The sequence below is a fragment of the Arachis duranensis genome, chromosome 7 (assembly GCF_000817695.3).
Source record: "Arachis duranensis cultivar V14167 chromosome 7, aradu.V14167.gnm2.J7QH, whole genome shotgun sequence".
NCBI lineage: Eukaryota > Viridiplantae > Streptophyta > Magnoliopsida > Fabales > Fabaceae > Arachis > Arachis duranensis.
In genome coordinates this window covers 7,040,023-7,063,460 of record NC_029778.3, presented here as the reverse complement: position 1 = coordinate 7,063,460, position 23,438 = coordinate 7,040,023, and the positions used below count along the sequence as shown (strand labels likewise).

The window sequence follows — 23,438 nt, the reverse complement described above, 5'->3', positions numbered from 1 at the left end:
AATCGTTTTCAATAATTCAAGATAACTAATTCAACAACACCAATCGATAAATCAGAATATCCAATCTTTTCAAACAGTCAATAAATCAATCCATAAACCTCACAAAATCATAAAAATATATTCTTCATGGCAATATTGACTTGTAACAATTCTTTATCATAAAACAGTTTTAAGAAAAGACTCATACCTCGAATAGTCGAACCCATAAATCTAAAGGCATTCAAAAATTCTTTTTCTTGCATCCCGCAATAGCGACAGCTGCAACCACAACTCCATTCTATTTTCGCAGCAACAGCAGCAACTTAAATGGCGATATACAATAACCATAACTCAACCCTATTGAAATAACGCTGCAAAAATCTCAGCAACATATAATGGAACAGCAATTAAAGAAATTACCCCACTTATACATAAAAATCTTTAAAAATATAATCTTAAATAAATATAATAAATCGTAAGTAACTTATTATTTAATTTTTTAAAATTTTGAGTCTTATAAAAAAGTAGCTAGAATTTATTTTATTTATCCTTCACTAATTGTTGTAACAATTAATAAAATAAATTCTGATTTTTTTTTTGTCTCCCTAACATTACCATTTATATATATGTTTGTAGCTAATATATTCTAACATGATAAACTTATCTTATTTAACATTTCTTTATTATAAAATACATTAAATAAAACAAAACATATTAAATTTTAATAATTTTTTACTAATATTTTTTTGTTACCAAATATTTTTTATTCTCACACTACTTTGTATGTTATTTAATTACAACAATTTTTGCTCCAATCCTACCTGTTACATAATGCATCTCTACTTGTTAATTAATCAAGCGTTCTCGGAGGTAAGAGGAACAAAGCAGAAGCACGTATGGAGTGATCAACTCTTGAGTAAACTCATGGAAAACCCTTTCCAAGCGTTCACCGGAATGGGGGGAGAAGAACCTACTCATGAGCCTGATGAATGGAGTTATTTTGACCCTGATGAAGACATATTCAAGGATATTGTGGGACGGAATATGGGTATGCGTATTTAATTTATAATTGCATATATATATAAGTCCCATGTATACATGTAATTAAATATTCGTTACTTAGTAATGTCCTTTCTTAACCATAATAATTATTTAACCCTAAATAATTAATAAAAAAATTTTGGTAAAAAGTAGAATTGAACGAAGAGCGAAAATGTTTACTAAATTTATAAAAATTACACATGATGAATTATTTTTGAGAAATGATATATTAAATAAATTATTTTATAACTAAGTTTTTGTTAGTTATCAGTGACTAAGAGAAGAGAGGGTTGAATCATATCTTCTTTTTCTACTGTATAGTATTTTTACTTTTTCACAGAAATTTAGGAGATATTTTTACTTTTATCTCGTATTGAGTTGAGAGACATTTTCATTTTGTATCCTAAGTGGCAGAAATAGAATCGAAGTAGAGAAGAGGGAATGACACCAGATGTATCCTGGTTCAGCTACTTAGTACCATGTAGCCTACATCCAGTCTCCATCACAACTATGATAGAATTTACTATCTCTTTTTTAAAATTACAAATATCAATTCTTCTCTAGAATCTATCCAATCCTATTTGGGACAAATTCAGATTCTAACGCCAATCTGAATTTGACTAGACCTCAATCTAACTTTCAATACCAAAGTGCTAACCCAACTTGTAAGGAAATCTCCACAAGATCATGACACAAAACAGAAAGATGTACAAAGCAACTCTAAGACATCTTATGGCTTTTTATCACAATTTAACTCATTGCCTTTTACCTCTCATTGGTTTTTTCTTACAAACCTCACCATGTTTGCCTTTTACAATGAGACTCAGACAGATCAAAACTGAGAAAAAGAAAATACTAATTGAACTACATGAAGGAGAAGAACTCTAATAGTTTGGGTAGCTATGAGAGTAAACTCTGTACTTTTCACTTACTCTCCTTGCCTTCAACTCTTGACCGTTCACCCTTAATATAGAAGAGTGAAGCTTCCAAGGTTGAAACAAGTTCAACTCTCACACGGTCTTCTTCTCCAACATCAAAGAGTAGCAGCAGCTGAGTGAGAGAGAGAGAGAGAGAGAGTATTGCATGCAACTCACTTATTCTCTCTCATCATTTTTCTTCAAGCTTCTGTAATCTTGACCATTGAACTTGACGGCTCCAAGTTTTGATTCTTATCGTTGATGAGCTTCTGATCCAAGATGGCTTCACGTTTTTCATGGTTGGTTCTTCCATGCTTGAGACCTTGAAGCTTTCTTTTTGGTTTCTCGTCATAGCACAAATGAGAAATAAACTTTTGTTGTGTTTTGACCGAGAGAGACTAACTACTTAATTGTAGCCCCTTTTTTTTGCTTTGATTTGGTAACAATCTTTTTGCCTTTCAAAGCTCCGTAGCCTCTGTACTTTCTCTTTTCTTTCTTTCTTTCTTTCTTGGAATTGTGAGTGATGTGACCGAAACAAGAGAGAGAAGAGAGAAGTGATAACTTTCGGTAGAAGTTTCAAGGAACTTAATTGAATTAAATTTAAAGTCCCAGTTATCAAGAGTGAGAAAACTGTACGAAACTTGTGGTCACTTAGGTTCCTTTCTTTAATTCATTATACTTGGTTCATGAGCTTGTGATTTGACTTGTCTTTTCTTTCTTATTTTAAAGTTAAGCCACTAAATTCTGGATCAAGCCGAATTTGAATTGATGGACATGGACTTGCTCATTTGTTTATTGAGCCAATATGAAACTTAAATTATTTTTCTATGCACTAAACAAAATTCATTAAATAAATAATTTATAATAATTTAATAAATATTTAATTAACATTTTAATAATATTTAATCATTATTTTAATATTAATTTTTTAAATTCAACAAAATTTAACTAAGATTTTTTTTCTTCTTGTCATGTATTTCTTTCTTCTTTTTCAACAAGTTTTTATTGTGTAAATAAATTATTAGACGAACTTAATTGAATTCGAATTACTAAAATAATTTGGTTATGTAACGTCGTCACCCATTTTTTTTTAGACTTTTTCTTTACTAAAAGAAGCAATCTTCCTTCTTTATCAAAACCTCACTCCTCACCGAAGCAAAGTACCCTAATAAATGGATACTTTATAAGTACATCCAAGGATCGAATAGTTTACTATATGTGACATATTTGAAGTAGTGATGAGTAAGAAACCATTGATAAAATTTGTTACATCCAGAGAATTCGCCAAAACCAGAAAATAGTACTTCTCAAAATCCGAGTGATACAAGAGGAGGGGCTCCAACTGATCAAAATGACCCAAAGGAGGGAACTAAATCTGGCGACTTGGTTTTAAAATGTTGTGATTGTGTCATCTCTAATGTGAAGAATACAGAAGATTGTGAAAGAATGAAACCAATGAGGCCACAATTATTGATGAAATGTGGCTGCGGTAGAGCTGACTGTAAAAGCAATATTGCAGCCGCAATTGCGGTTGCAGATCACAGTACAGAAGATGCAAGTGATGATGATAGTAAAAAGGAGACACCATATTTATTAGCAGCGAAGCATGGTATTATTGAAATGGTGACCATGATTCAACAAAAAATACCTAGTGTTATCCATACCACCAACGCAAAGAATCAAAATGTGTTGCTTGTGGCGGTCAAAAATAGGCAACCCCAAGTTGTTCTGGAACTCAAAAAGAAATCAGAAGCAGAAGTTTGGGACAACTTAGTTATTGGAGTGGATAATGATGACAACACATTGTTGCACTTGGCTGCTCAGGGTTTAAAAGGAGACAAATCTTGGCAAATAGCTGGCTCTGCTTTGCAAATGATGTGGGATATCAAGTGGTACCAGGTATGTATATAACTTATTTCAGTTTAGACAAATAAGTCAAATCATTTAACTGCTCTTAACTATCAACCTCATGTGAAGTTGACTGAGTTTCCATCAATATTACCATGTTTGTTGCAGTATATGAAAAAAATTGTGCCACGGCATTGCCACTTCAGAAGCAACAAGGATTCAAAAACGGCAGGACAAATCTTCAACACATCACACCAGGAGCTCATCCAAGAGGCTAGCCAGTGGCTGAAGGATACATCGGAATCTTGCTCCGTTGTGGCGGCTCTCGTCGCCGGTGTTTCCTTTGCCACAGCTGGAAATGTCCCCGGTGGCTACGATAATGGCGAGCCACCACTAGAGGGACAACCTGCATTCGAGGTATTCGCCCTGGCTTCTCTTGTTGGACTATGTTTCTCCGTCACCGGACTCATAATGTTCCTTTCCATCCTCACCTCAAGGAAGGTGGCCAAAGATTTTCGAAGGAGTTTGCCACTGAAACTCCTTGCAGGGCTGAGTTCTCTGTTTGTTTCCATCATAACCATGTTTGTGTCCTTCTGCTCTGGCCATTTTTTTCTTGTTAACCACAAATACAAGTCAATCCTGTTCCCTTTATACGCTGCCACTTCCATACCTGTCGCTTTCTATGCCTTGGCTCAGTTTCCACTCTACCTTGATCTTCTCAGAGCTATTCTTACTACTGTTCCAACGGCAAGTGATGTAGGTGAAGTTCTCTGACCATGTTTCTGTGATTTATTTATCACTCCTCTACAATAGAGTATAATTTTCTTTCTTTCTTTTTTTCTTTTTTTTTTTTTCCGTGTGGTAGCACATGCTCGTGCATGTCAATTTGTCAAGTTGGTCTGGTGTTGGTTGTGCTAATAAATTATTTTTCATTTAAGCATTGAAGTTCCTCCATGTAAGATGTATGTAAGAATATTTCATACACGAACACCTATATATTGTGTGTGTATCTTTATATATCAATGTGTTTATATATATTATGAGATCAGAGCTTCTGGTTTATCGTTAATGTGTGATGTTATTGTTGATTTTACCATGTTAATTTTAGCTCTCAGTTTCTACTTTTACAAGTCGATTATTCTGACATACATAAACTCTATTACTTGGAGGTGAAGGTGGACTCAAAGTGAGTAGCAACAAATATGGCTTGTGCCACAATTCAACTTTTAATACATTTCTGAAATACAGAACCTCTAAAGTGGCAAGTATATGTGTAGGTCAGTAGGTTAATCACCCTACTGTAGTAAGAACTTGTATAGGAAAACAGAAAATAAACATTCCCAACTACTCTTTTTCAAGAAGAATTTATTTTCTTCTTAAAAATTATTACAAGTTTAGGACACAGCTGCAATTAATTAAGCTTCTACAACGCTCATCATGGCTTGGAATCTTGGCTCCTTAGCTTGGAATTTAAGTGCAGCATAGAGCTTCATGTAGTCCTCAAACACAAACTTTGGGTATTCTTTGTTTCCTCCTTCTTCTGTCTTTTGTTCCAACAATGATGGTGCAGGGTATATCACAGCATCACTTCCAGGGTTGTAGAATGATGCTATAGACATCCTTGTTCCATTTGTTTGTGCTATCACACGGTGCTCCACACTCTTGTATTTTCCATTTGTGATCACCTATGTAATTTCACCATAATTATTCATGTTGGATAAGGTTACAAGAACAATCACCTTAACTGATATAAGCAATTAATTTGTGAATGTTAGGCATATAAATATGAGAAAGGTTTTGTTATACCAGTTTATAAACATTATTCTAAGGATTAGTAATAAGAGTTGAAATACCTCAATTTGGTCACCAAGATTAACAACAATGGAGTGGCGCATGGGCGGAACATCCACCCATTTTCCATCCTTGAGAAGCTGGAGGCCGCTGACCTTGTCATCCTGCAAGAGAAGGATGATGCCGCCGGCATCGGTGTGGGCCCGGAGACCCTTAACAAGGTCAGGATTGGGGCACGGAGGATAGTTAGCAACCTTAGTCCCAAAAGAAGGACCCCTTGATCCAGAAAAACCGTTTTTGAGATAGCCCTTCTCCAATCCAAGATTGTCACACAAAAGATCAAGCAGCTGCTCTGCAAGAATCTCCAGCTTTACTGCAAACTCTTTCATTACATCTTTGTACTCATCACTGAGATCAGGAACCTCAGAGATGTTAGATTCTGGAAGATGGCGCAAGAGAAGGTGCTCTCCCAATCCAATAAGGCCTTGCTTGCCGCAAACTCCTTGAACCTCTGCTCCATGCATTTTCTATAATGCTCTTTGTTTACCCTCTCCACTCTGTCCAATAACTCCTCTTCTATTCCATGATTCACCAACTATATATATATATATAAAAAACACCAATTAATGTGTTATGCTATAAGATCATGAAAATATGAAATATATAAATGAATGTACTTACCTCAAAGAATCCCCAGTTCTTACAAGCATCTTCAATTTGATCAAGAATAGCTTTCCTCTCGTTACCATTGACATTCTCTAAGCTAATCACTGGGAAGTTCTCCATATCTCTTTCTCTTTCTCTTTTGTATCACTTTGTGTGTTTTGTTAATGAATATGTTTTGAGTATGGAGATTGATGAGAAGTTAGGTGTATGTTACACTACTATTTATAGGAATTTCCAATGATTGTAGATGGAAAGCACTTTTAGAAAATTATAAGAGCTATTAGATAATGGGCAATTGGGCATGACATGACATGACATGAAATAAATATGATAATATATGCATGGTTCCACGTATGTATATAAGTCAAGGGTCAATTTGCGTCATTGAATTGTCTACTACAATTTTGGACTCATATTTGGTGGCTAAGGCTAGTTAACCCTTATAATTATTAGTTTATTACCCAAACCTACCAAACATTTTCTCCTAAATAATAATTACTTAAGTTTGCTTGATTTGACAAATAGCTTCTATATGCAATTAAGTAGTTTATCTTAGAAGGGGACATAAACATGAGTTAGATGGAGTTCTCCTTTGTTATTAGAGCCTCCCAAACTCATTATTATGATATTGTAAAACTTCTTTTTCCTATTTACAAAAGATAAAAAGGCGGATTTAAAAGAAAATAAATAATTTTAGAAACTTTTCTATGTCTCTTACAATACTATAGTATTAGATATTGTTATTATAATAAACACAGCTTTAACATATTTGTAGTAAGTTAAAAAAAAATATATTGTAGTAACTAGTAAGTGATTCAAAAAAAAAGGTCTATATGAAAATGACTTAATAACAAATAAATGAATGCAACAAAATGAGAAAAAAATCTTACTCAAATTAAGGTGATATACGAATTTTTTTAAAGTAAATTTAGCTACATAGAAAGAAAAAAAAAGAGTAAATTTACTATTGGAAATAATAATAATAATAATAATATATAATAAACGTTTACATAAATCATTTGGGACACATAATTTTGAATGAAAAGAAAATAAACTAATAAAAATTGCTTAGTTAATTGTGCAAAATTTCAAGTTTAAATAAGAAATTGATAAAGTTAAAAAATGGATTACCATTGAATTTATAATTTCCAATTCATTATGTGTAAATCTTACCACTTTAATTTAAGTAGAGTTTTATTTTAAATTTTTTAATTTATCAATCTTCTTATTTTAAGATAATTTGATCCTAAAAATATTCACTTGTAACTTATAAATACCATTTATACATTTGTTAGTGATTGTTAAAATATATTAGAATCAATAGCATTCATTAAAATTATTTAACATATCTAAATATTTATTATAAAATATTATATATTTATTATTTAAATTATCTTAACACCTATAAATACTTTTTTATATTATATCATTTTATACAATTTAAATACATTCAAACTTTTTCTCTATCATTCCCTCTTACCTTTCTAAGAGTGATGATAATTTAGAAATCATCTTACACAAGAACCGTGAGAATTATGATAATTGATGGAAATCATTAATTGAAAATTTCATATGATAAATTTTTCTTTCTCGTTGAGTTTAAAAATAAAAAAAATTAAGAGAAGCTACACATTCAAGGAGAAAGTGAAGAACATGATATCACTGGTGACGGAAATAGAAAATTTTAATAATGAAAGTAAAAATATAATAAAATTTAGGTATAGAATTTTTTTTTAGTTTTATACAATATTCAATAAATTAAAAATTAATCTATTTGTAAACTTGAGTTTCATTTAAGAGTTTGTAATTTGTTGGCAATGAGTTGTTATACATACAAGACCTTCACTACTTACTTAAACAGACGATTAAGGTGATCACTTGACCAATCCAAATTAGTTTAGATATATTTAAAATTTTAAATTAAAACTATCTATACATATTGATAAGAACTAAAAATTCTTTTTATTTTTAACATGACTAAATATTTTTTTATATATATTCTTAAATAATTATTTTACTTTTTACTATCTCATATTTAATTATCAAATTTACTTATCACAGTCTTTATGGTATAAATAAAATTTTTAACCAAAATATATATAGTATATTAATATATAGATAATATATTTTTTATTTTAAATAATTTTAAAAATCACTAATAATTTAAATTTTATGTATTTAATTAAAAAACTAAGTTTTAATTTAATTATCAATTAATTAACTAATATAATAAAATTAATTATCAAATTTAATAATATAATAAAATTAATTATCACTATTTTTTGAATTTATTTATTTATTTTTTATATTAAATTAAATTTAATAATATAATTATTATTATGTATTAAATTTAATAAAACATTTTTTTAACATAAAAAATAAAAAAATATATTTTATTTTAGAACAAACATGATATAACAAGTATTATATATAATATTCATTTTTTTAATTTTATGGGAGTAAATATCTCTCTTCATTGAGTGTGAATCCGTCTCTAATCACAATCAGAATTGCAACAATAAGAGCCACATGAAAAAGAATGCCTGTAAACTAAAGACTTGAACCGTTTTCTGTTCTTCAAGGAAACTATCTTTGTTTTAATTTCCTCTAATATTCTTGCTCATTTTAGTAAAAGATAATATGAACTTATCTTTCCATTTTAAAATAATCGTTGCTTAATTATTATTAGTTTTTTTAAAATAATTATCGTTTTAAGTAAAAAATATTAATTTTTTAATAAATAAAAAAGGTGACTGTTATTTTGAAGGAGAAGATTTTACTATTATTTTATGAAAAAATATAAGTATACAATGAAAATACTAAACAATGTTAACAATAGATATATTGGATATTTATTTTATTAGGTGTACAAATGATTATAATATTAAGATTTAGGCAGATAATTTAAAGATATAATGTATTTTTATTTAATTAGTGCTTATTTATATTATTTTAAAAAATCATTAATTATTTAGTATAATATTTATTTTATTATTGGTATCTTTTCGTACGATTATATTAGGTACATATACATCAAAATTTATTACTAATACAAAATACATATTAATTTATAAAATATATATTAAAAAAATAATAAATAATACATATATTTATACGTAAATACATAATAATTAATTTTAGTGATATATTTGAACTTACTCATACATTTTTCATTTCGTAATACCTATTTTCGTTTCCAATATCATAAAACTAAAGTCAAGCTTGCCTTTTAATAATGGAGATGAACCGCCGGAGGCTATCACACCAAGTGTGCCTATGGTCATGCACGTTTGAAATTACCTTTAAACCTTATCTATTTAATTTGAAGAGAAAAATATGATGTTTTATTATTCAAACTATTAAATTTATTTAATTATTATATACAGTCTAAATAACGTAATCCAATTCAATTTTGATCAGAATAGAAATATAAAAATTAATAAGTTCAATAATTGCTGTAACTATTAGTTCAAAAAATTATTATTATTATGGTTTAATTATATTATAAGTCTTTATAGTTTCTCAATTATATATAGTTTAAATAATTTAGTTATATACTTTTTATTTGACAAAAATTAATCATTGAATCTATATTCTTTATAATTAAGTTTCTTTTAATTTTTCTAAACAAAATATGAATGTATTCATCAGTTAACGACTTAACGGAAGACTCTCACAGCTGACTACTTATAGATGCATGAAGAACATATTTGAATCTGTTCAATCAGACTTTGATTTTTCTCCGTTATATTTGTGGCTCCTATTGCCTATTAAATATTTATAAGTGGTCAAAAAAGATGAAACAGTAGAACAGTATATTGCTCTGATTATATATTTCCAATTTCTTGACATTATATCCTTTGATTTTACCTAACTTATTTTACTCCTTTATCAATTGACTTAATATTTGTAAGAAAATTAAACTGTCATGTGATCATTTTCATTTTCCAGGTCGTGGCGTCTAATAATAATATAATATTGCTAAGTAATAACTGTTTTAAAAATTTGATTGCAAATTGACAACTAAACTCTTGCGCAACGTCAAAAACTACTTTTTTTATGGTTGGTTGATTATTATAACGTATATAAATTATAGTTCTTATGTAGAAAATCAAATAACTTTGAATCTTTATAATCATTATTCAATTCTGCTTACTTTTTTTAAGGATCTTAATCCAAATACAATAATCATTTCATATTTCACGCGACAACTACTTTTCTAACTGGACCAAGATCAAAAGTCATATATATGTATATATATATAATTATTTGTTATGATGTTTAAAAATTAATATTTAATTCATTAATTGTCAAAAATGGTCAAATAATTAGTATCTAATTTAAAAATATAAAATTAATAAATTTTAAATATTTAAAATTTATTATAAAAAGTAAATTAAATAAAAAATAAACACTAAATAAAAGAAGCAAAATACAATACACCACTCCATGCCAATCTTGTATCTTAATTAGGGTAGTGTACGTACTTAGTTTCTAATGAAAGTAGAACATGAATAAAAATAGGAATTAGAATTGATTTGGTTTCAATTTTTTTTTTTTTTGGTTTGAAATGAATAAAAATATGAATTAAATTGATTTATAAATCCTATAGATTTACATTATAACTAAACTCATAAAAGAAAAGAATTTAGAGAATAAAAGAGGTGGTAAAGGTCCCATGACATGACAGTAATAATGGTCCCATAGTGGTCCAACTGTTGTTATTGTTGGTAAGGAAAAATTATTGTGTAATACATACAGAATAACAATGTAAAACCAAATTATTATATTAATTTTTATTTTACATAATTAGTTCGAAACAGAATCATTCATTCCAAATTATTTATTTTAAATTACTTAAATTAATTTCAAAACTATTTTATTCTAAACAAAACCTTTAAAATTTTATTAAAAATTAGTGTATGTAGACTGGACACTTTACATGCAGTAATGCTGACTAAAGACAAAAATAGAAATAATTCATATGCCAATATGCCGTTGCCTTTTTTGTTATGAAATATTCAAAAAAATAATCATAACTAGTATTGGTGTACTATATACGAAATATATATATATATAAAAATAATAACAAATGTAAAATTAATCAAGATAGTAAGTGCGGGATTTTTTATTTAAATAAATTAAATAAATATTTTATTTATTAAAATAAATAATTATAAAAATTATTTCGAAAATACATTTTCTAGTCTTATCTCGTTTACATTTATGTGTTATATAAATAATTATAAAAATTATTACAAAATACTTATGTTAATTTTTTTTATCAAAAAAAGATAAACTCGAATCCACAACCTCTTAAATAAGTATAAAAAGACTATGTCATTTGAACTTTAGTTCATTGACAATACTTATGTTAGTTTATTAGTTTAAACTTGTTAGTTTCAATAGTTTATTAAAAATATTTACTAAGCAAGTTTAAACTTCTAATAAACTAACATAAGTATCTTGTTAATTAAACTATTGAAAATTTTAAAATTGGTAATCCAAAGAGTAACTACTTTTATAAGCCGGCAGAGGACAATCGAAAATGTAAACAAGTTTTATTTAATGAGGTTGAAAATTTAATGTTTAAAAGCAAACGAAGTTTTACTATTGAACGGTAAATAGATCCTTCCTTGTTGAATTGAATTTTATAACTGTATTAACTAGCTTGTGGCAACTACCTTCCAATAAAACACGTGATGAAACTCCAACTAGCTTAGGGGGGATAATAATGCATTAATACTCTTGCAACTTGGTGCTTTGAGGCAGCCTCAAAGAAAATTCAACGACGCAACTTAGCGCATGATATGATATTTGATATAACCATATAGGTCTCAACAAGCCTAATTGAAAACCATGCATGCATGCACTTTTTATGAAATTCCGGCATATCACCATACAAAACTAATTTAACTACCTACAATAATTCCTATAAATAGCACTCTCCTTCTTTCTCATTCTGCATACTCAAAACATATTTATTAACGAAACACACGAAGTGATACAAAAGAGAAAGAGAGAGAGATGGAGAACTTCCCAGTGATTAGCTTAGAGAATGTCAATGGTAACGAGAGGAAGGCTATTCTTGATCAAATTGAAGATGCTTGTAAGAATTGGGGATTCTTTGAGGTACATTATTCATTTATATATTTCATGATTAATGTGATTTGTTTAACATCTTATAGTATAATACATTAATTGGTGTTTTGTATATATATAGTTGGTGAATCATGGAATAGAAGAGGAGCTATTGGACAGAGTGGAGAGGGTAAACAAAGAGCATTATAGAAAATGCATGGAGCAGAGGTTCAAGGAGTTTGCGGCAAGCAAGACCTTATTGGATTGGGAGAGCACCTTCTTCTTGCGCCATCTTCCAGAATCTAACATCTCTGAGGTCGCTGATCTCAGTGATGAGTACAGAGATGTAATGAAGGAGTTTGCAGTGACACTGGAAATTCTTGCAGAGCAGCTGCTTGATCTTTTGTGTGACAATCTTGGATTGGAGAAGGGCTATCTCAAAAACGCCTTTTCTGGATCAAGAGGTCCTTCTTTTGGGACTAAGGTTGCTAACTACCCTCCATGCCCTAACCCTGACCTTGTTAAGGGTCTCCGGGCCCATACCGATGCCGGCGGCATCATCCTTCTCTTGCAGGATGACAAGGTCAGCGGCCTCCAGCTTCTCAAGGATGGCAAGTGGGTGGATGTTCCGCCCATGCGCCACTCCATTGTTGTTAATCTTGGTGACCAAATTGAGGTATTTTAACTCTCTTATCACTGATCGTCTGATCCTTAGATAGTGTTATTTTGTCTTCATTATTTATATGCCTAGCATTTACAACAAATTAACTACTTATATTAATTAAGGTGGTTGTTCATATAACCTTGTGAATAATTATGGTGAAATTACATAGGTGATCACAAATGGAAAATACAAGAGTGTGGAGCACCGTGTGATAGCACAAACAAATGGGACAAGGATGTCCATAGCATCATTCTACAACCCTGGAACTGATGCTGTGATATACCCTGCACCATCATTGTTGGAACAAAAGACAGAAGAAGGAGGAGGAAACCAACAATACCCAAAGTTTGTGTTTGAGGACTACATGAAGCTCTATGCTGCACTCAAGTTTCAGGCAAAGGAGCCAAGATTCCAAGCCATGATGAAGGCTTCACTTCCTGCTGCAACAGCATAATTAATTTCAGCTGTGTTTTCTAAGATTGTAATAGCTTTTAAGAAGAAAATTTAGTTGTGTGGAAATGAGTACTTGGGAATAATGCTCGTTTCTTTCTTTTCTTTTATCCTTGTCTATGTCAAAGCTCACAAGAAACATCTTGGTTGACACCGTTGTTAGGGGATCCACTGATATAGATGCTTTTAATAATGCTTGCAACTATATATACAAATTTAATATTTAATCAAAACGAATGAAATGTTACTTTTGTAATAAGTCCATGTTATGGTGGTCATTACATGTTCCTACTTCCTAAATTAATTTTTAAGTATATAATAAATATTATGTTTCCCAAAAACTGACCAAGCTCCAAAGAAGTTACTCTATATAGATAAAAAGATAATGAGTTAGGGTAGAATGTATATTTTGTTTCAGCCCTAAAAAAATAAGAATTATATTTTTATTATTTTGTGAATAAATAAAGTTGGATATTATTTCCAAGATATAAAGCGGATTAAAAAAATTATCCAATCACATTTACATTCACTAACTTCTTTTTTTCTTTCTGCAAGTCCCTAACTTATTTTTTTGAGATGATCCAAAATGAAAGATTAAAATTTAAAAAATGTAATAAACATTAAAAAAAAACTTTATTGATTTCCAAAATTTTAGCAAATACTTAAAGCATTTTTAATGGAGTGTTTTTAAAATATCACTTTTGATATTTTTAAGAAATGAATTAATTTAGAATTGATTTTTATATTAGAGTTGATTTATGAAATGAAATCAGTATCACCTTAGAGATATAGTATCCTTTTAATAGAGAATTAATAAAATTTTGTCACTTATATAATTATATTGATGAAATAATTTAAAATAGTATAAAATTTTAATCAAACTAATATTAAATATTAGAAGAACAAATTTTATTTTTAAATTTTAAATTACTATTTATGATATAGTCTCACAAATATTTTTGTAGGAATCAAAATAAAATAAAATTACAATTAACATAGGAGATATTCTTAGAAGTTGAATTTAACATAATTTTAATATTTTTAAAATTATTTTTTAAAACACATTCTAACGTCCAAACACCGTATGAGAAATTGAGAATCGCTGAATTGGAAAGAAACCGGCCGGTCAGGCTAAATCGAAACCTGACTGGTTTAACCTAACAACACTGTTTTATCACATTTATGTCCCACCAGCCCCTTTCTCCTTCTCTTTCCTTCGAAAATTAAAAATTTATTCTTTCAGAAATCAGAACCTCAGAAATTATTTTCTTTATGGATGCAGTGTTGGTGTGTTGGCCGGATATTGGCCAGGGAGGGAAATTACCGGTGGGTGGAGCTCACCCTCAATACGCTGAGGGCGTAGTGGCTGAGCGGGAGAGCCAGGTGGCAGCACGTCGGGGGCGTGGTTGCTGAGAGGGAGAGCCAGGTGGCAGCACGCCGGGGGCGTGGTGACTCACCACGCAAGGGGCGTGGAACGTGGAGGCCCGTGAGGCTTGGTAGAGCTGCGCGGAGTCCCAATGCTGCTGCTGCACCACGCGGGAGGCGTGTTGCGGGCCTGCCTGCATGCAGGAGACAGCCCCCCACCCCGGAAACCAGCGCCAGTGATGCTCCTTGATGTATATACGCATGCGTTGGGCTCTCTTCTTCTCCCATTCATAGTGTTTGAGCTGAAGCAAAAAATATAAGGGAGAAGGAGAGAAGGAAGTGGGTTAGTCTGTAGTTAGTATTAGTGAGGAGAGTATAGTGAGTAGTAGTGAATAGTGGTGAGTTAAGTTTATACGTTGAAAGAAAAAGAATATTAGTTCAAAGGATTAAAAAAATGGTACGTAATTATCTGGCGCCTGAAGAACATATTATCAACTATTTGGATCATCTTATTTATATAAGTAGACAAATTTTTTTTTTTTGCTGTATTTAAAATAAAGTTTATTTTATTTTTTATGTATTTTTTTTATGCACGTATATTTTGTATTGAGAATATTATTCTGTGTATTTTATAAATATTTTAAGAATATAACAATAATTTTTATAAAATAAACGTTAATAATAATAATAATAATAATAATAATAATAATAATAATAATAATAATAATATGTATAATTTGTTATAATTTTTGTTATTAAGAATATGTTGAAGAATAAAAAACATATTCTGACTTTGTAATAATATATGTTGCGTGAGTAAGTAAATATTATAATAAATTAAATATGTAAATGTATAAAAAATAATAGTATATTATATTATATTATACTATATTGTTATTAAAAAATAGAAAAAATAAATAAATTGATAAATAAAGATTACTAAAATAATACGTGATAGGTTAATATTATTAAATATTATTATCGCATAAATATGTGAATATTTATTATAATATTTATAAGGATTATTATTTAATTAATGTAACATATATCTTTGTTGATACAGCTTAATAGGAATTTGTTGGTGTGTAAACTGGATCCACCACAGACATGGAATCTGATGGTGGAGAACTACTTACGCGTCACGGGATTCTACCACGTCTCTAGAATTGGAGTCATAAGAGGATTTCACCTCATGTTAGCTGCTCTGGTTGAAAGGTGGAGGCCTGAAACCCACAGCTTTGTATTGCCGATCGGTGAGGTTACAGTGACATTAGAGGATGTCGCTCATATATTCGGCCTACCCATTGATGGAGAGCCTGTCAGTGGATGGACAGATAGTAGTAGCGAGTTCGTTCAAAGTCAGGGCATAGCGATATTCGGTCGTGAGCCATCAGTTAGTCATAATGCAAAGTCCTATATAAAGTTGGGTTGGGTTCGACGTATTAGAGACGCAGAGCTGTTGGACACTGAGGAGTCCATCAGGAGATACGTCAGATGTCATATCTTCTATTTGTTAGGGTCGACCCTATTCACGGATAAGTCGACCGCATATGTCCATGCGAAATATCTACCATTGCTTCACAATTTCGAGCAGATCCATACTTATAGTTGGGGTCAGCTTGTCTCGCTCATCTTTACAGAGCACTATGCCGTGCATCACGATATGATACAAAGGAGATGGATGGCCCTCTGAACTGTTGTTTGTTTGGGCATGGAAGCAAATGTTGTGTCTTGCTCCCGTACCGAGACAAACCCTTCCACCGGCCGAGATACCAGTTGCCAGGAGGTACTAAGTCTTATTTTAGCCGTGTGTTATATTCATGATGCATGTTTGACTTATGGTGAGTTATTTAAATTTTTTCAATTAATAATGTGTCAGGTGGAGTCATTCGGAACGGACCACAGCGTGGTTATCCAAAACCGTAGAGACATTCAGGCATGACATAGACTACATGCAAGAGGTAAATAGTTATATTTTAGCTGTTTCGTTTTTTAATCCATTATTGTTAGGGTTCTAATATGCCAATGATACTGTGGCAGTTTGAGTGGCGACCGTATCACGGATTGATCGTTTCGGACGAGTTACATCCCCATCTTGAGGTGTGTGACATCGTTGCTCCGTTGTTGTCGTTCGAGTGTGTCGAGTGGCACCCTGCGGACTGAGTGATGCGTCAGTATTGATATGCACAACCTCCTCCGCGGACAGCAAGAGATATTCCAGTTGATCAGATTGCGTTGTTCTACGCGAAGTGCAACAACATGACTGGACAGTTTTGCATGAGCCATGGATAGAGGAGTAGGCCAACAGGCGACACAGTCAATTGCGGGTCGGCACCCCCTTCCGACTTGGGATTTTTTCTCGATGGTAGAGTATCGGGATTGGTACGTACGCTCCTATGGAGCTCTACCTTATATAGAGCGGTGCACTTAACACGCCCCACGTGTTACATACTTAGGCCAATCACTCTTCGCCACATCAGCACACCTCCAGCGTGCTGACTCAGCACGTCCCCCACGTGGTGCACCTCCTGGCCAACCAAGTTCTACCACATCAGCACGCCCCCTACCTGCTGACTAAGCACGCCCCCTGCGTGCTGCCTAGGTAGCTCAACCATAATATACCACCTAGCTTCCACACTCCCACGTGTTATAGGCACCACACCCACTGCATGTTGTGCATTTCATCTGACACGTCTATCTCTCTCTAATACACGGAGTTACTCCATTTTTCCCCAATTCACCAAAATGTTTTCCATATTTAAATTAATGAGCCTCAAACCTTCTCATCAACTAAAATAAACTCTAGCTAGCCTCCACCACCGCCGCCACAAGGAGTGGGACACTTCCTCCGCCCGTCGCACTCAGGAGCTTCCCCCTTCGTCCTGTCGGCGTGCTCCAAGTCTCCTACCCCTGTTCGCTCTCGCCGATCGCAGCTTCTTCCTCGAGGTCAGCTCGGCGTCTGTCGTCCTCGTCTGCTTAGCCGCGCTTCCGTCGCCGTCTGTCGCGCTCAAAAGCTTCCGTCCTCATCTGGTGTTCGTGCTTCGAGTCTCCAACCCCTCTGCTCGTGTGGTCGTCGTCGTCTGTTCTTCGTCTTGTCGCCGTCGTCTGGTCACCGTCCCGCTCGCCGTTGTCTGGTCACCGTTGCGCTCAACCGCTCTCAGTCATACTCTACCCGGGCTGCTCAGATCGAAGGTCAGTGAACTGTTCTTCGTTTTTTTTATTAAATCTGATTTGATTTAGGAGAATATTTTTCTATTCCTAAAGTTAATAATATCACTCTTCTTTTTTGTTTTTAAAATATTTTTCATTTTCATTATTTTATTTTTTTATAAAAATTGTCATTAATTGACTTACTCATATTAATTAATTATTATTTAATCGATAATGATTCTGAAGATTAAAAAAAATGTTAGTGTTTTTTCGTTAGGAGCAGGAGGTGGAGGGTCTTCGTCATTCCAATTTGAGTTTCTTGTTTTGATTCGTCGGTTCCCTTGCATCTGCGTGTTGTTTCCTTCGCTGCTGCCACCATTCCCACCGGCTCAATCCCGACGGCGGCATCTGATTCCACAGCCACTCAGGTTCGCTACTCTGTCTCTTTCGCACACTCGAATCAAATAATCTAATTCGTATCTTCTTTCTTGCATGTTCGATAATGTGATGTTTGCGTGCAGGTGCTTGAATCAATAATCAAAAATCTGAATCTGTGATCGATCGTTGAGGATGGTGCTGGTGTTGGCTCTTGGGGATTTACACATACCACATAGGGCTCCTGATCTCCCTGCTAAGTTCAAATCCATGCTTGTTCCTGGCAAGATCCAACACATCATTTGTACAGGAAACCTTTGTATTAAGGTCTCTCTTTCTCTTTCTATCCAATTCAGTTATCACTGATCTTAAGCTAATTTGTTTCAATCGTTGCTGATATCCTTTATTTTACCTTGTTTTTCTTTTTTTGCATAATGTTGTTGTTTGAGTGCATTTGGGTACAAAATTGGTGCTTTCAAATTAATTGTAAATTTTGGAATTCATGGCCACCTCTAAGGACTGTCTTTGGTTGCCACTTAGTAATGGTGAGGAGGAGTATGCATTATTATTCTCCACTTCCAATGACCAAGTTGAGAGGTTTCTTATTCTCTGTATCCTCCTTTTCATCCTAATGTTATCATAACATGGTATGTTCTGTTAATGGATCTAGCTTTGCAATTCAACCTGTCCTTGATATATATTCTGTTAACTTCTGTACAAGGGGCTTGAAATGTCAAGTAGGTTGTGGGACCTAATTCTCATGGTATATCTGTGTGTGACACACATGTATCTGGGATTAAAAAGTACCACTAAATTTTGAGGGTAAATTTTACTGTATTGCTATTAAACGGACAATGTTGTAGAGACGAGGATGCTTGGTTGGATGATTGGACACATTATACTTGATAGGATTGGAAAGGAAGGCATTAGAAAGTTAGAGTGTAACCTATCACAGAGAAGATGGTAGAATCTTGTTTAAAGTGGTAAGGACTTGTTTGGAAAAGGCTTGTAGAGACTCCAATTTAGAGAGTGGATCAAATGGACGGTAGTCCTATGGCTAGAAGTAGACTTACTAGAAACCATGAAGAAACTTATTAAAAATGGCTATGATGTTGGTAGAGCAATAAGGTGGCACTTTATCTATGTTGCTGACCCTAGTGGGACAAGCCTAGTTGTTGTATATACGCATATTATTGAGAATTCCAGTTTTTCATCAAGATATATGTCGTTTAATCCGATGTCATGTCAATGTCTGAGTTTCTTTTAACTTTTAAGCTAACTTAGATGTCAATTGTGTTCAGGAAGTTCATGACTACTTGAAGACTCTTTGTCCAGACTTGCATATAACACGTGGCGAGTATGACGAAGATACAAGATATCCAGAGACCAAAACACTAACCATTGGTCAGTTTAAGCTGGGACTTTGCCATGGTCATCAGGTCTGATTTTCCTTAAACAATTTTCTGCTATTCCCTCCAACTTCATTTCTAGATATATTTGGGCTTTGGCAAGTAATCAGTTTAGGATTCTCTTTGCCATAAGTGGTTACTCCACTATGATATTCCATGATCAAATATGTACTTATTAAGCCAAGAAGAAAAGGGTTTTGGGGGAGTATTTTTAGTGATGCTTTTTGTCAATCTATGTCAAATAATCTCATTCTGCAAGTGTCACTTTACACTGCTCGAGTACATTGTCGGCTTTCCTAATATGTGTTGGATGGTATATCTCATTATAAATTTGTTGCATATTATTTATAAGTACATGATGATTATTTGATCTTAATGGTTATGAAGGTTATTCCCTGGGGAGACCTAGACTCACTTGCAATGCTACAGAGGCAGCTAGATGTAGACATCCTTGTCACAGGTCATACCCATCAGTTTACCGCATACAAACACGAAGGTGGTGTGGTTATAAATCCTGGTTCCGCAACAGGTGCTTATAGCAGCATCACTTATGATGTGAATCCGAGTTTTGTCCTCATGGACATCGATGGCCTGCGTGTTGTGGTATATGTATATGAACTTATCGACGGAGAGGTTAAGGTTGACAAGATTGATTTTAAGAAAACAGCCTCAACCCACACTGCTCATTAGGCATTTGTATCTTGGTCTTAATCTCTCTGTAACTTTTTTTTTTTTTTAATTTGGTGTTTCTAGTGTTTTTTTTTAATCCCCTTCTTCACTTTGTAAGAGTATTCTGCTTTAGTTTTATTCTGTTTTGGAGACTAGTAAAAACCTTATTATAGACTACACCAAAGAAGAAAGAAGCCTTAGACTGTCAGTATTCATAGAATTTGATCAAGTTGTGATATGTATGACTGGATGCTATAAACATTTATGGTTGATTAGCAATTTAGCATTGTGCATTCCATTGAATAAATATCTTCTTACATTGGGTTTATGATTAGTATCCTCTATTAAATTAATGCCACTCCCTACGTTATTGTCATGTCTGTTGGAGTGGGTTAAAAACTAGCTAACACTTTGAAGCAAGAGAAAGATTCTAATCTTTTATTCATGAGGAATGTATAGTGTAGACAGATCAGCTAATGAAAGAGAAAACATCAGCTTCAATTCAAATAAATTGGATAAGCTTTTAGTATTTGTGGATTGTGAGGCAGGCCTGTGCTAGTTCCGATCTCTCAGAGTAATATATAACTAGTAGATAATACCTTGAAAACTAAATCAATTGAGTAATTATAATTATCTCCAAGCCTAGGATCCACCAGTTCTTTAAGACCTTTAGGATCTGATTGATCAAAAACTTGATGAAACAGCCACAAAAATCACCAGAAAAATTAGAAAAGAAGGAACATAAATACAATCTGAATTACTTGTGTAAAGCCACTAGGCCCTCTGATGTTATCAGCTTTCACACAAAAAAGAAGTAATGCATAGTAGGGTATCAAAATTCACCAAAGCTACAAGTCCCTTGATTTCAGCACCACCATTGATCACAGTTCTGCGAGAAATTCTTTTGATGCGTTCATGTCCATCTTCTTTATTGCAGCTTTTTGTGTTATTAGAGAGAACTTCAGTGGAATTAGAAAAGATGGAAAGTAAAACAACTGCCAATCTATCCTAATTCTAACATATTTATAGTATATACAACTATAAAAAAAAATATGTAACCTTTCTGAAAAATCTTGTAATCAAATCTAACAACATAGAGATTACAAACCTTGCCATTCAGCTCTGCATAATAGATTTCTCCAAAACCACCTTTACCAATTTTGTTAGCCAAATTGAAGTTACTTGTGGCATGGGCCAGTTCTTCATATGAAAACTCTGCTGATTTTTCTATACTTGTGTTTACAAAGCTATCAGAGGCTTTATCTGAAAGAGGGATGATAAATAAGAGTCATTCGACTGTTCATGTTCACCATTCTTGCATGATACACAAACATAAATTATACTGAAGCCATCAAGAAACTGGAAAGGAAACTATCTCTAAGTAAAAGAGTTGTCAAACCATTCTTTTAACATTTGTTTTTTCAGATGTACAAACTAAGTATTTGACTCTCATTTTATATGGTAGCATCATATTTTTGGAATGTCAAGCCAACCAAATCATTAAAAATTTTAAGTACTTCCCCATGTTCAAATTAAAGGGCTATTTGAGGGAGTTTCAAACTTTGAACAAGTATGAAATATGTGCAAAATCCATACCTTCCCTAGCTCGAGCAGTGTTCCGACCGAAATATTCTGTTCTCAGTTTTTTCTTCTTCCTTCCGCAACATTTAATACAAACACAAAATGCTAATAACAGAAGTACTGCTACAACTCCAACAGATATTCCAGCAACAACCTTACCTGGTAGACCTGTTCTACAAGAACGAAATTGAGCAGAAAGTAGTACTATTACATTTGTCTTTTAGAATATCCTTACCCAGGATTGGGTATTGATATCAAATTCGAGTGTAAACAATTATCAATAAGACTACTTTCTTCTGATTGAGAATGGACAAACCTCCAGAGCTGAAAATGAAAATGACAATACATTCATAAAAATTAGCAGGTTATTAGAGAATTGCATGAAGCCAATAAGGTTTGAACTTTAAAGAACAATACCTTGGGCGAAGAGGCGCATAGTTGCCGTTTTCATTTGGAAAGTGAAATGAAAAGAAATATGAAGAATTTTTCTCAAGGTTTAAGTTCCTGATAAACTAATTTGAAATATACATTCATAACCATGATGCTAATTTTATTAATTATTATACTCTTGAATGCATTTAAGTTCAACTGCAAAAAGCCAAACTGCTTAGGAATTAGCATAGATATGAGGGACTGCTCTACTTTCAGTTCTATCTATAAATGCACCATATGTCACAAATCTTAACATGTACATAATCCTCATGAATTTATATAAGACGACCTAAACATGGCATCGAAATCAGAAAGCGAACCTCTGCCGGGAATATAAACCAGACCACTCCCTTTGCTGAAATTTACACCGGGGTTGTATTTCATCAACTCAGGATCAAGCTTTGTCTGGTTTGCAATTGACTGCAAGGAATCCTCAGGCTTAAGAGGGTATGTGATGAACAATCCATAATCTTTGCTAATATTACTGTCTCCACAAGAACAGTTAACTGTCACATTAACCTTTCCACCGGCCGGAATAGCATCTTGTGAATAGCTGTTAGTGTTCTGCAGCCACTCTGCTGTGACCAAGTTGGAAAAAGTCCCATTGGTAATGGCTGAGTAGTCGTCGTCGCGAGTAACTGAGTACTGGAATGTGTGGCACAGAAACTCTCCATCTATAATGCAAATGTTAGAATTTTGTGTTAGAATCAAAGTTTCAATTTAAAATAAGTGTGTGAATTGTGATAGCTCATCATTCATGCAATCACAAGGTATTGGAACTTTAACTATGGTATGTGATGGATGTGAGGTGTCTTTGTTGTATCTAAAACAATATCTTCAACTTTGTGAAGAAGATTGGATTGCATGATGTATGAAATATAAAGCAGGCTGGAATCATTGTTCCAAAGATAGTAAGAAGCAAAAGCTAAGTCACAGATCTTGCTACACTTTGATTCTGCACTCAAACGTAAAGTAATCAGCAACAAGAACAACAATGAAAACATGAAATTGTGTTCCATT

General features: G+C 32.7%; 4 protein-coding genes across 6 annotated transcripts in view; 3 read left to right on the top strand and 1 right to left on the bottom strand.

The window, feature by feature from the left end:
• Positions 1–4,717, top strand: part of LOC107496823 (uncharacterized) — an 11,007-nt gene extending 6,290 nt beyond the window's left edge. The window contains exons 5-7 of the mRNA XM_021127297.2: positions 839–1,027; positions 3,214–3,836; positions 3,954–4,717. Coding sequence (XP_020982956.1) covers positions 839–1,027; positions 3,214–3,836; positions 3,954–4,559 — 1,418 coding nt within the window. The 3' untranslated portion in view covers positions 4,560–4,717. The remainder of the gene's footprint in view (positions 1–838; positions 1,028–3,213; positions 3,837–3,953) is intronic.
• Positions 4,718–4,976: 259 nt separating this feature from the next.
• Positions 4,977–6,437, bottom strand: LOC107496872 (1-aminocyclopropane-1-carboxylate oxidase-like). Its single transcript, XM_016118196.3, is given in 4 exon segments — positions 4,977–5,470; positions 5,639–6,033; positions 6,036–6,171; positions 6,258–6,437. Coding segments are annotated over 4 exon segments (906 nt in total). The 5' UTR covers positions 6,363–6,437; the 3' UTR covers positions 4,977–5,200.
• Positions 6,438–12,237: 5,800 nt separating this feature from the next.
• On the top strand, positions 12,238–13,593 carry LOC107496871 (1-aminocyclopropane-1-carboxylate oxidase-like). Its single transcript, XM_016118194.3, has 3 exons — positions 12,238–12,374; positions 12,466–12,999; positions 13,157–13,593. Exons 1-3 carry the CDS (start codon positions 12,270–12,272, stop codon positions 13,439–13,441), a joined length of 924 nt encoding a protein of 307 aa, XP_015973680.1. The 5' UTR covers positions 12,238–12,269; the 3' UTR covers positions 13,442–13,593.
• Positions 13,594–17,571: 3,978 nt separating this feature from the next.
• LOC107496865 (vacuolar protein sorting-associated protein 29) lies at positions 17,572–20,733 on the top strand. 3 transcript variants are annotated; one of them, XM_016118188.3, is made up of 5 exons: positions 17,572–17,994; positions 18,236–18,380; positions 18,474–18,654; positions 19,629–19,766; positions 20,124–20,733. In XM_016118188.3, the coding sequence occupies exons 3-5, from the start codon at positions 18,523–18,525 to the stop codon at positions 20,424–20,426; spliced, it is 573 nt and encodes a 190-aa protein (XP_015973674.1). In that variant the 5' UTR covers positions 17,572–17,994; positions 18,236–18,380; positions 18,474–18,522; the 3' UTR covers positions 20,427–20,733. The 3 variants fall into 3 exon arrangements, with proteins under 3 accessions (XP_015973674.1, XP_015973672.1, XP_015973673.1); XM_016118186.3 differs by having other exon boundaries at positions 18,230–18,380; XM_016118187.3 differs by having other exon boundaries at positions 18,216–18,380.
• Positions 20,734–23,438: the final 2,705 nt, after the last annotated feature.